Source organism: Ornithorhynchus anatinus, chromosome 3, assembly GCF_004115215.2.
Source record: "Ornithorhynchus anatinus isolate Pmale09 chromosome 3, mOrnAna1.pri.v4, whole genome shotgun sequence".
NCBI lineage: Eukaryota > Metazoa > Chordata > Mammalia > Monotremata > Ornithorhynchidae > Ornithorhynchus > Ornithorhynchus anatinus.
In genome coordinates, this window is record NC_041730.1 from 8,046,007 (window position 1) to 8,058,859 (window position 12,853).

Below are 12,853 nucleotides of genomic sequence, written 5' to 3' on the forward strand. Positions count from 1 at the left end.
GGGTCATCGGGTCGTCCCACCCGGGGCTCCCGGCCTTCATCCCCATCTTCCCGGATGAGGTGACTGAGGCCCGGAGAAGAGAAAGCGACTTGCCCAAGGTCGCGCGGCGGCCCGGCGGCGGAGCCGGGATTCGAATCCGCGACCCCCGGCTCCCAAGCCCGGGTTCTTGCCACCGAGCCCCGCTGCTTGAGCGAGCTGGGCCGGGCCGCTTCCGTCGTCCCGACCGTGGAGACGCGGCGGGCCTCGGGGGCAGGAGCCCGGGCTTGGGAGTCGGAGGTCGTGGGTTCGAATCCCCGCTCTCTCACTCGTCCGCTGTGTGACGTTGGGCGAGTCGCTTCCCCTCCCCGTGCCTCAGTGCCCTCCTCCGGAAAATGGGGACGAAGACCGGGAGCCCCACGAGGGACGGCCCGACTCCCCCGTCTCCCCCCCGGCGCTCGGGACGGTGCCCCGCGCGGAGTAAGCGCTTCCTAGATGCCGACGTTATTCTGATCGGGCCCTCGCGGGGGCCGGTTCTGTGCAGCCAGGGCCTCGTGGTCGCCTGGGAGCTGAACGAGGAGCGGCGGGGGAAGTCCGAGCGGCTCTGCGTGTCGTCGGAGCACAGAGGGCGGACGGTGACGGCCCTCTGTTGGGACACGGCCGCTCTCCGCGTCTTCGCGGGCGATCACCTGGGGAAAGTGTCCGCCCTGAAGATCAACGCCTCCAAGCAGGGAAAGGTCCGACCCGGCGCGGGTTTCCCTCCCGGACGTGGGCCGGCGCGAACCGTGCCCCCGGGCGAGGAGGGGAGGGGGGCGCCGGCCGAGGAAGAGCCCCGGGCCGGGGAGGCGGAGGTCGCGGGTTCTGATTCCGGCTCCGTCTGTCGGCCGGGGGACTCCGGGCCGGTCGTTTCGCCGCTCCGTGCCTCGGTTTCCTCCTCTGGAAAATGGGGACGAGGACGGCGAGCCCCGCGCGGGACGGCCCGATCGCCCCGTCTCCGTCCCGGCGCCCGGCACGGCGCCCGGCCCGTCGTGAGCGCCTGACGAATGCCGACGTCGTCTCTAAGGGAAGCGGCGCGGCTCGGCGGGGAGAGCCCGGGCCCTGGGGGGGGGGTCGGGGGCATGGGTTCGAGTCCCGGCCCCGCCGCCCGTCAGCTGGGTGACTTGGGACGAGTCACTTCACTTCTCTGGGCCTCGGTGACCTCGTCGGGAAAACGGGGACGAAGACGGCGAGCCCCGCCTGGGACGACCCGATCACCCCGTATCCCCCGGCGCTTAGAACGGTGCCCGGCACGCAGCGAGCGCTCAACAGATGCCGTCGGCCTCATTTTCATTTTCAAGACTTCGGCGGGAGGTGGAGCTTTGATTCCATCGGGGCGAAGACCGCGGGGACCGCCCGATGACCCCGTATCTCCCCCGGCGCCTAGAACGGCGCTCAACAGATACCGACGTTATTATTACGGGGTGGTTGGAGGAGTATTCATCTTGCCTCCATTTTTCTCTTCCCTTCTATCGGCAAGATGGTTTTCCGGCGGGGGGCGGCGGCGAGGGACGAGGACCGAGAGCGAGGGACAGCCGTGGGGCAGTTTGGCTTCGGCACGGTTTCCGTCTTCGCTTTTAGGCCGCGGCTGCCTTCGTGATGTTCCCGGTCCAGGTCGTGACCACAGTCGACTCGCGAGTGGTGCAGCTCGATTATTTGGACGGGCGACTGCTCATCTCGTCGCTTACCCGCTCCTTCCTGTGCGATACCGAGAGGTGAGTCTTCCCTCCGCCCCGAGGGGAGTCGGCGGGAGCCGAGAGCTTTCGGGAGGAAGCGACGCTGGTAACGGGCTCGGGGGTCGCAGGGCGCGGGTGCGGATCCCGGCCCCGCCACCCGTCAGCCGGGGGGGGGGGGGGGGGGGGGGCCGTGGGCGAGTCGCTTCGCCTCTCCGGGCCTCGGTGACCTCATCTGGAAAACGGGGATTAGCCGCGAGCCTCACGTGGGACGACGGCCCCGTATCTCCCCCGGCGCTCGGGACGGCGCTCGGCACGTAGTGGGCGCTTAACGAACGCCGCCGTTATTATCGTTACGTGCCGGGGGCCGTTCTGAGCGCCGGGGTCGACGCGGGTTCGTCGGGTTGGACGCCGTCCCCGCCCGGGCTCGCGCTCCTGATCCCGTTCGGCGGACGAGGGACCTGAGGCCCGGAGGAGCGGAGCGGCCTACCCGAGGCCGCGCGGCAGACGGGTGGTGGGGGCGGGATTAGAACCCGCGTCCTCCTGACTCCCGGGCTCGAGCCGCCGAGCGGCGCTGCTTACGGTCCCGTAAACGAGCGATCGTGTTAACGTCAGTCTGTCCCCCCCCCCCCCCCCCCCCCCGAGACCGTAAACTCCCTGTGGGCGGGGAAGGCGTCTGCCAACTCCGTCGTGCCCCACCCTCCCAAGCGCCTCGCGCGGCGTCCCGCGCACGGGAGGCTCTACCGTAAATAACGCCGCCGGCGGCGATCGGGCCGGGCTTGGGAGTCGGGGGTCGCGGGTCCGAATGCCGACCCCGCCGCTCGTCGGCCGTGCCACCTCCCGAGTCGCTTCCCTCCCCTGGGCCTCGCTTCCCTCATCTGGAAAATGGGGATCGAGACTGGGGGACGTGGACGGGGCCCAACCTGATTAGCCCGTGTTTGCCCCAGCGCTTAGCCCGGTGCCTGGCACACGGCAAGCGCTTAACAGATATTTTTTTTTTTTTAAATTGCCCGTCTCCTCCTCCTACTTCAGCCGCGAGCCCCACGCGGGACAGGGACCGCGCGTGATTCGATTAACTCGTACTCGCCCCGGGGCTCGGAAGCGCGCCGGGCGCGTGATAAGCGCCTAACAGATATCGTGACGGGCGACGACCACGTTGATCGTTAGCAATGATGATGACGGTGATGATAGGAGGAGGAGAGGCCCTGCGGGCCGAGCTCGGCTCACCCCCCCCCCCCCCCCCCTTTCCGTCGTAGGGAGAAGTTCTGGAAGATCGGGAACAAGGAGCGGGACGGCGACTACGGAGCGTGTTTCTTCCCGGGCCGGAGCGCCGCGGGCCAGGCGCCGCTCATCTACTGCGCCCGGCCCGGCTCGCGCATGTGGGAGGCCAACCTGGAAGGCGAGGTCCTCAGCACGCACCAGTTCAAGCAGCTGCTCGCGTCGCCCCCCCTCCCCGTCGTTTCGCTCAGGTAGCCCCGCGGCGGGCGGGCGGGCGGGCGGGGGGCCGGGAGGGACGCCCCGGGCCGTGCGGGGAGAGCCGAGCCCGGGGGAGCCGCCGGGAGAGCCGGCGCCCGGCCCGCCGGCTCCCCGCCCGTCGTGGGCCGAGCGGCGGTGTTGCTTTAGGTAAGCCACTTCACTTCTCTGGGCCTCGCGTCCCTCATCTGTAAAATGGGGATGAAGACCGGGAGCCCCCCGCGGGCCAACCCGATGACCCCGTATCTCCCCCAGCGCTCAGGACGGTGCCGCGCACCTAGTAAGCGCTTAACGGATACCAGCATCATCGTTACGGTTGCTCTCCCGATCCCGGCTCCGCCGCCTGTCGGCCGGGTGACCGCGGGCAGGTCGCTTCACTTCTCCGGGCCTCGGTTCCCTCGTCTGCAAAATGGGGATGAGAACCGTGAGCCCCCCCCCGTGGGGCAGCCTGATCGCCTTAACGCCGTCCGTATCTGTCGAGGGCCTACCGTGTGCCGAGCCCCGTTCTAAGCGCTGGGGTAGACGCGAGGTCATCAGGTGGTCCCACGTGGGGCTCCCAGTCTTCATCCCCGTTTTCCAGATGGAGGTCGCCGAGGCCCAGGGAAGTTAAGCGACTTCGCCCGGGGTCGCACAGCCGACAGGTGGCGGGGCCGGGATTCGAACCCGCCGCCTCTGACTCCCGAGCCCGGGCTCTTTCCACCGAGCCACGATGCTTCCGCCCTAGTGCCGGGGACCGTGCTCGGCACGTGGTGACCGCTTAACGGATGCCATTCTTCTTCTTGTTATTCCTGATGTGATACGTTATATAACTGTATATTATTGTAATACCGTTATTATTCCGCAGCGTGAAGTGAACAGGCCTTTACCTGAGAAGCAGCAACTCGGCCTAGCGGGGAGGGCCCGGGCCCGGGAGTCAGAAGGTCATGGGTTCTAATCGTGGTTCCGCTGCTTGTGTGCTGCGTGACCTCGGGCAGGGCGCGTATCTTCTCTGGGCCTCGGTTCCCCCATCTGTAAAATGGGGATTGAGATTGGGAGCCCCGGGCGGGACAGGGCCTGTGTCCAACCTGTCTCATTTATCCGTTCGGTCGCGTTTACTGAGTGCTCGCTGTGTGCAGAGCACTGTAGTGAGCACTCGGAAAGTACAATTCAGCAATAAAGCGACCCGTGTTTCATTTATTCATTCGGTCGTATTTAATAATAATGACGTTGGTATTCGTTCAGCGCTTCCTGTGTGCCGAGCACCGTTCTGAGCGCCGGGGGAGATACGGGGTCATCGGGTCGTCCCACGGGAGGCTCGCGGTCAATCCCCGTTTTCCAGATGAGGTCACCGAGGCCCGGAGAAGCGGAGCGACTCGCCCGCGGTCCCGCAGCTGCCGGGCGGCGGAGCCGGGAGTCGAACCCGTGACCGCCGGCTCCCAGGCCCGGGCTCTTTGCACTGAGCCGCGCCGCCTCCCCGTTTATTGAGCGCTTACCCTGCAGAGCACTGTGCCAAGCGCTTGGAAAGTACAGTTCAGCAGTGAAGAGAGACGATCTCATATCCCGTCTACCCTAGCAGCGTTTAGAACAGTGCCCGTCAGCGGGCGGGGACCGTCTCCATCTGTTGCCGATTTGTCCATTCCAAGCGCTTAGTACAGTGCTCTGCACATAGTGAGCGCTCGGTAGATACTGTCGAATGAACGAGGGAACGGTGCCTGGCACGTCGTAAGCGCTTAACGGATACTATTATTATCATTGTTATCGTGCCGTGACACTGGTACGAGGGAAGCGCACAGCGACGTAATCCACACGCTCAGTCGATCGATCGATCGTACCTACCGAGCGCTCACCGCGCGCAGAGCCCTGTGCTAAGCGCTTGGGAGAATACAGTATTACGATACAGCAGACACATTCCCTACCCACAGCGGGCTTACGGTACAGAAGGGGAGACGGGTATTAATACGAATAAAGAAATCACAGATGACGATGATGATGTTGGCCCCTGTTTCAGCGCTCACTAGGTGCCGAGCGGCGTTCTGAGCGCCGGGGGAGACACGGGGGCCATCGGGTCGTCCCACGTGGGGCTCACGGTCTTCATCCCCATTTTCCAGACGAGGGAACCGAGGCCCAGAGAAGCGAAGCGACCCGCCCGCGGTCGGTCACCCGGCGGACGGGCGGCAGGGCCGGGAGTCGCACCCGTGACCTCTGACTCCGAAGCCCGGGCCCTTTCCACTGAGCCGCGCTGCTCCCCCAGTGTGTACGCAGAAGGTTAAGCGACTTGCCCGAGGTCACGCACCGGGCAGGCAGCGCGGCTCAGGGGAAGGAGCCCGGGCTTCGGAGTCAGAGGTCACGGGTGCGACTCCCGGCCCTGCCGCCCGTCCGCCGGGTGACGGCGGGCGGGTCGCTTCGCTTCTCGGGGCCTCGGTTCCCTCGTCTGGAAAACGGGGATTAAAAGGTGTGTGAGCCCCACGTGGGACGACCCGATGAGGCCCGTATCTCCCCCGGCGCTCAGAACGCCGCTCGGCACCTAGTGAGCGCTTCACAGATGCCAACGTTGTTACCGTTAAGTGGCTCCCGCTCCCGTGCTCTTTCCGTCAGGCCACGCTGCCTCCCGGCTAGATCCCATGAGGGGGCGTCTTCCAGCGGTCGTTCGTTCGGGCGTACTTATCGAGCGCTTCCTGGGTACAAAGCACCGTCCTAAGCGCTTGGGAGAGCACCCCGTGTCAATCAACGGTTCCCCGCCCCCGGCGAGCTCACTCTCTCCCGACTCAGGGCCGACGTCCGCTCCGGGGTTGTCTCGACCCGGCGGCTCCGCCGCTCCTCGCGGCCGGTCCGTTTCCCCCTCGTCGCCGGGCCCGGGTTCTCTAGCCCCCGGCCTCGTCGCCGCCCGACCGCCCGACGCGGGTCATAACCCCAAACGACGCCTCATCGCGGCGTGGCTCAGCGGAAGGAGCCCGGGCCCGGGAGTCGGAGGTCACGGGTTGGACTCCCGGCTCCGCCGCTCGTCGGCCGTGTGACCGTGGACGGGTCGCTTCGCTTCTCTGGGCCTCGGTTCCCTCGTCCGGCAAATGGGGATTGACCGTGAGCCTCACGGGGGACGACCCGATTACTCTGGATCTAGCCCAGCCCTTAGAACAGCGCTCTGCGCGTAGTAAGCGCTTCACCGATACCGACGTTACCATCGTTACTCTTGTTCCCGTCCGTCCGTCCGTCTCCCCCCGATCGGACCGTGGGCCCGTCAGACGGCGGGGCCCGTCTCTGTCTGTTGCCGACTTGTTGGTTCCAAGCGCTCAGTACGGTGCTCTGCACGTAGTGAGCGCTCAGTAAATACTCTTGAATGGAATGAATGTCGCTGAAGCTCGTTAAAAAGGGTATCGTGTTCTTCCCAGGACTGACCTTCAGTACCGCGACGTGGCCGGATCCCCCCAGTCTCTGGCCTTTCCCAAACTCTTGTACCTGAGGTAAGTTCCCGCCGTGCCGCCATCTTCCAGATGGAACCGGATCCTCCCGCTCTGCCAGCTTGCCCCCCTTCCTTAGATTGCTTTCACGCAGGTATTTACGAAGCGCTCCTTTCGAACGAAAAAGGTATCCGTTAAGCGCCTACCGTCTGCCGGGCGTGCGCTAAGAGCCGGGGTCGTCGGAAGCTAATCGGGGTGGACGCGGTCCGCGTCCCACGAGGGGCTCCCCGTCTTAATCCCCCCTCCCCCCCCCCCCCCCTTCCGCGTTCATCCGGTCGGATTTATCGAGTGCTCGGCAGGTGCGAGGCGCTGTACCAAGGTGAGGCGACCGAGGAGGTCGACCCGCCCGAGGTCTCGCGGCAGACAGACGGCGGGGCTGGGATTGCCGGCGTCCCTGACCCTTCTCCCTCGTTCAACCCACGTGTTCAGTCCGGCACGGATTCCTGGTCGGTCCCACCTTGGCGACGTCGCCAGAATTCACCCTCTGCTCTCCGTCCGGCCCGCCGTCGCCTTGAACGACGATAACGTCGGTGTCTGTTATGCGCTCACCGTGCGCCGGGCACCGTCCTAAGCGCCGGGGGAGATACGGGCTCATCGGGTCAATCCCCATTTTACAGAGGAGGGAACCGAGGCCCGGGGGGGGGGGGGGGCGAAGCGACTCGCCCACGGTCCCACGGCCGCCGAGCGGCGGAGCCGGGAGTCGAACCCGTGACCCGTGACTCCGAAGCCCGGGCTCTTTCCGCTGAGCCGCGCCGCTTCCCCAGCGTGGAATGATACGTGGTGGCACTGACGTCACAACTACGGTATTTAAGTGCCTGCTATGTGCCGAGCACCGTTCTGAGCGCTGGGGGGAGATGCGGGCTCACCAGACTGTCCCACGTGGGGCTCACGGCGGCTCGGCGGAAAGAGCCCGGGCTCTGGAGTCGGGGGCCGTGAGTTCGAACCCCAGCTCCGCCGCTCGTCAGCCGTGTGACTGTGGGCGAGTCACTTCACTTCTCTGGGCCTCAGTGACCTCATCTGTCAAATGGGGGCGAGGACCGCGAGCCCCCCCGTGGGACATCCCGATTCCCCCGCGTCTACCCCGGCGCTTAGAACGGTGCCCGGCACGTGGTGAGCGCTTAACGAGTACCCACGTTATCATCATTCTTTTCAGTCCCCGTTTTCACGGATGAGGTACCCGAAGCCCAGAGAGATGACTTGCCCGGGGTCGCACGGCGGGCAAGTGGGGAGCCAGGGTTAGAACCCAGATCCTCTCGCTCCCAAGCCCGTGCTCTTTTCCACTCGGCCACGCCGCTTCCCCGAGCTCGTGCCGGTGAGCTGGAAGAGCGTTCTGCGGTACGCGCTTTCCAAAGCTGCACTGTCTCTTCCTCGCTAATGCCGGTAATAACGGTGGCCTTTAAGCGCCTACTCTGTGCCCAGGCGCTGTACTCGGCGCCGGGGTGGAGGCGGGCACATGGGGTTGGACGCCGGCCCTGTCCCACGGGGGAGGCGGCGCGGCTCCGTGGAAGGAGCCCGGGCTCGGGAGTCAGAAATCGCGGGTCCGAATCCCGGCTCCGCCCCGCGGCGGCGGAGTGACTGTGGGCGAGTCACTGGGCTTCTCTGGGCCTCAGTTCCCTCATCTGGAAAATGGGGATGAAGACCGGGAGCCTCCCGTGGGACCACCCGGTTCCCCCGTACATCTCCCCCGGCGCTGAGAACGGTGCTCTGCGCCTAGCGAGCGCTTAACGGGTACCCACGTTATCGTCAGTAAGGGGCCCCCGGCTCGATCCCCGCTCGTTCGGTCGCACCTGCCGAACGCTTGAGGCCGCGCGAAGCGCTGTGTGAGTCGCCTGGGAGGGTTCGCTGCGACACCTCCTCCGAGAGGCCTTCCCAGACTGAGCTCCCCTTTGCCCTCCGCTCCCTCCACCCCCCCCTCCCCGTCTCCGCGGCCAAACCCCCTTCTCCCCGCTCTCCCTCCGCTCCTCCCCCTCTCCCTTCCCCTCGGCGCCCTACTCGTCCGCTCGACCGTATATATCTTCATCACCCTATCGGTTTGGCTTAACGGGATGTACGTCGCCCCGATTCTGTTTGTCCGCCATCGTTTGAATGAGATGGTTCATCCCCGCGATTCCGTTTCTGTCGCCATCGCTCCCGTCTGTCCGTCTCCCCCGACCGTTCCCTCCTCCGACAGTATCTGTCGAGCGCCTGCTACGTGCGGAGCGCCGTACGGCGCGCTGGGAACGGGCAGGTCGGCAACAGACGGAGGCGGTCCCCGCCCTCTGCCGGGCTCCCGGTCCGATCGGGGGAGACGGACGGACGAGGACGGCGGCGGTAACTAGAGTCGAGGGGAAGGACGTGACGTCTCGTAAAAACGGTGGCGACTGAACAGAATCGGGGCGACGTACACCTCGTTAAACCAAATGAGCGGGGTGACGACGATGCATACGGTCGAGCGGACGGGTCCGGTGCCGAGGGGGCGGGGCGGGGGAGGGGGAGGGGGAGAAGAGGTGAGGGGGGCGTCGAGGGAGCGGAGGGGGAAAAAAGGGGGGAGCTCAGTCTGGGAAGGCCTCTCGGAGGAGGTGAGCTTTAAGACTAGATTGGCCCGTCCGAGGGCGGGGACCGTCCCCGTCTGTCACCGAGTGGTCCGCTCCAAGCGCTCAGTCCAGTGCCCGGGCACGTAGTAGGCGCTCAATAAATACTACGGAACCGAATCCCGCGGCCGACCCGGGAGCCGCCGCGGCGGGGTCTGGCAGCGGGCGGGCGTCGGGGGCCCCGCCGACCGCCTGGATCTCCCCTTGCAGCGAGCGCCGTGTGATGACCTGGACGGAAAGGGGCGTTTACATCTTCGTGCCGCGGAGCGTCCAGGTTCTGCTGTGGAGCGAAGTCAGAGGTAACGCCGCCCCTCGTCTTGCCCTCCCTTCCCGGCCAAAGCCGAATCCCGTCGCCGGCCAGGGCCGGCCTCCCTCCGTTGCCGAGCCGTCCGTCCCGAGCGCTCAGCGCGGGGCTCCGCGCGGAGTAAGCGCTTAGCGGGTGCCGGCCGCCGTGATGACGACGACGACGATGTTTCTCGTTCAACGCCTACCACGTGCCGAGCACCGTTCCGCGTGCTGAATGATGGTATCCGTTAAGGGCTCCCCGTGGGCCAAGGATCGTCTCCGTCTGTTGCCGGGTGGTCCATTCCGAGCGCTTAGTACAGTGCTCTGCACCTAGCAAGCGCTCGATAAATGCTATTGAATGAATGAATGCCCAGCACCGTTCGGAGCGCCGGGGGCCCGGGGGGGCGGGGGGGGCGGCGATGCAAGATAATCAGGTCGTCCCCCGTGGGGCTCCCGGTCTTCATCCCCATTTTCCAGATGAGGGAACCGAGGCACAGGGAAGTGAAGTGACTTGCCCAAAGTCACACAGCTGATGGTGATAATTACGGTATTTATCAAGCCCGTACTACGTGCGAGGCACTTTAAGCGCTGGGGAGGATACAGGCAAACTGCGTGGAGGAGCTGGGATTCGAATCCGTGACCTCTGACTCCCAAGCCCGTGCTCTTTCCGGCGGGCCACGCCGCTTCTCCGTACTGAGCGCTGGGGCGGATGCCGGCTGATGATGATATCGTTAAATAACGACGGTCTCCGTTAAGCGCTCACCGTGTGCCGAGCACCGTTCTGAGCGCCGGGGGAGGTACGGGGCGGGGGGGGGGGGGGGGTCATCGGGTCGTCCCACGTGAAGCCCGCGGTCTTCATCCCCGTTTCACAGACGAGGTTAGCCGAGGCACCGAGAAGCGACTTGCCCGGAGTCACGCCGCCGCCGGGCGGCGGAGCCGGGATTAGAACCCGCGACCCCCGACTCCCAGGCCCGGGCTCTTTCCACCGAGCCCCGCCGCCAGTCGGTTCGGACGCGCCGTCCGTGCCCTCCCTCGCAGTCCCGTTTTCCGGATGAGGTATCTGGGGCCCGAAGAAGCGAAGTGACTCGTCCGAGGTCCCGCCGCGAAGCGGCGGGGCCGGGAATAGAACCCGGGGCCCCCTGCCCGCCGGGCCCGCGCTCCCTCCGCTACACCGCGCCGCTCCCCGCTCCGCCGGGCTGCTTTTCACCGTACGGCGGGGAGGGACGACGTCGGCTTCCTAAATCCCGACCCCCTCCGTCCCTTCCGGTCGCTACCGCGAAGCGGCGGGGCTCGGCGGCCAGGGCCCGGGCTCGGGAGTCAGAGGCGGTGGGTTCTCATCCCGGCCCCGCCGCCCGTCCGCCGCGTGGCTCGGGGCAGGTCGCTTCGCGTCTCTGCCTCGGCGACCCCACCTGGATAGCGGGGCGTGGACCGACCCGGCGACCGCGGGGCGTCGGCCCGGCCCTCGGGAGGGTGCCCGGCCCGCGGCGGGCGCTCACCGGGCGCCGTCGTTCTCGTTGCAGATATTCGAGACGTGGCCGTCCACGGGAACGAGCTGTTCTGCCTGCACGCGACGGGGAGGGTGTCGCACCTGTCCTTGCTGCCCGTGGAGCGGTGCGCGGAGCGCCTGCTCAGGAGAGGCCTGTGGGGCCTGGCCGCCCGAGTCTGCTGCCTCTTCCAGAACTCCATCCTCCCCGGCAGGGTGAGGCGGGGCGGGGCGGGCCCGGCGTCGACGGGCGCCGTCGTCACGTTATTCGTCGGGCCCCCGCTCTGTGCCGAGCGCCGTTCTAGGCGCCGGGGGGAGGTGCGGGGTCGTCGGGTCGTCCCGCGTGAGGCTCACGGTTAATCCCCATCTTACAGAGGAGGCCGCTGAGGCCCAGGGGAGCGAAGCGACTCGCCCACGGTCCCACGGCCGCCGAGCGGCAGAGCCGGGAGTCGAACCCGCGACCTCTGACTCTTTCCGCTGAGCCGCGCTGCTTCTCTGAAGCACGGGGAAGTCGAGTGACAGCTGACAAGCGGCGGAGCGGAGATTAGAACCCGCGACCTCTGACTCCCGAGCCCGGGCCCTTTCCGCTGAGCTACGCCGCTTCTGCCCAGCGCTCGGCACGTAGCGCTTCACAAATGCCGTCGTCGTCGTCGTTAACCGTGGGCCTCACGCGGGACGACCCGACGACCCCGGGCCTCCCCCGGCGCTCGGAACGGCGCTCTGCGCGTAGTGAGCGCTTGACAAATACCGACGTTGTTACTGTTAATAATGATCGTATAATAGCCTCCCGTTACATAATAATATACCGTGCTATATTTTTATAATATCATCGTCACGTAGCGTGAAGTAACCGGGCCCGTACGTGAGGAGCAGCAGCGCGGCCTAGTGGCCCTGAGAGCGAGGAGGCCCTGAGTTCTAATCGTGGCTCCACTGAGGCTCACGGCCTTCACCCCCATTTTACGGATGAGGGAACCGAGGCACCCGAGAAGCGGAGTGACTTGCCCAGCGTCACACAGCCGACCGGCGGCGGGGCCGGGATTAGAATAATAATGATAATGTCGGTATCTGTTACGCGCTCACCAGGTGCGGAGCACCGTTCTGAGCGCCGGGGGAGATACGGGGGGAGTCGGGTCGTCCCACGGGAGGCTCGCGGTCTCCGTCCCCGTTTTACAGACGAGGTCGCTGGGGCCCAGAGAAGTGAAGCGGCTCGCCCGAAGTCACGCAGCAGACCCGTGGCGGAGCCGGGATCAGAACCCCCCGACCTCTGGCTCCCGAGCCCAAACCCGGGCTCTTGCCACGGAGCCAGGCTGCTTCTCTGCGACACTTAGGACCCTCCGTTCAGTCGTGTTCATCGAGCGCTTACCGTGCGCGGAGCACCGTACTGAGTGCTCGATGATGACGTCGGTATTTGTGAAGCGCAGAGCGCTGTTCTAAGCGCTGAGGTAGATACGGGGTCATGGGGTCGCCCCTCGTGAGGCTCACGGCCTCCGTCCCCATTTTAGAGATGAGGCAGCCGGGGCACAGAGAAGCGAAGCGACCCGCCCACGGTCACCCGGCGGACAAGGGGCGGACCCGGATCCGAACCCGTGACCTCGGACTCCCGAGCCCGGGCTCTCGCCACTGCGCCACGCAGTGCTTGGGAAGCACAGCTTGCCCGCAGAGGCGATCCCTCCCCGACAACGGACCCGGCGTGGCTCGGTGGGAGGAGCCCGGGCTTGGGAGGCGGAGGTCGCGGGTTCGGGTCCCGGCTCGGCCGCCGGGTGACTCTGGGCGAGTCGCTTAACCTCTCGGCGCCCCGGTTCCCTCGTCTGGAAAGTGGGGACGGAGACCGTGAGCCCCACGCGGGGCGACCCCGCCCCCCCCCCCCCCCCCCCCGTGTCCACCCCAGCGCTTAGAACGCTGCTCGGCACATAGTAAGCGCTT

General features: G+C 66.5%; 1 protein-coding gene across 7 annotated transcripts in view; it reads left to right on the forward strand.

Moving 5' to 3' along the window:
• The window catches only part of HPS5 (HPS5 biogenesis of lysosomal organelles complex 2 subunit 2), a 59,622-nt gene that overhangs the window by 12,882 nt on the left and 33,887 nt on the right, over window positions 1-12,853 (forward strand). For 5 of the 7 annotated variants that reach the window (XM_029059562.1, XM_029059563.1, XM_029059565.1 and 2 more), the window contains 6 exons: window positions 521-713; window positions 1,594-1,727; window positions 2,942-3,154; window positions 6,524-6,595; window positions 9,373-9,461; window positions 10,968-11,146. In XM_029059562.1, coding sequence (XP_028915395.1) covers window positions 521-713; window positions 1,594-1,727; window positions 2,942-3,154; window positions 6,524-6,595; window positions 9,373-9,461; window positions 10,968-11,146 — 880 coding nt within the window. The remainder of the gene's footprint in view (window positions 1-520; window positions 714-1,593; window positions 1,728-2,941; window positions 3,155-6,523; window positions 6,596-9,372; window positions 9,462-10,967; window positions 11,147-12,853) is intronic. The other 2 variants (XM_029059567.1, XM_029059569.1) reach the window with 1 other exon arrangement.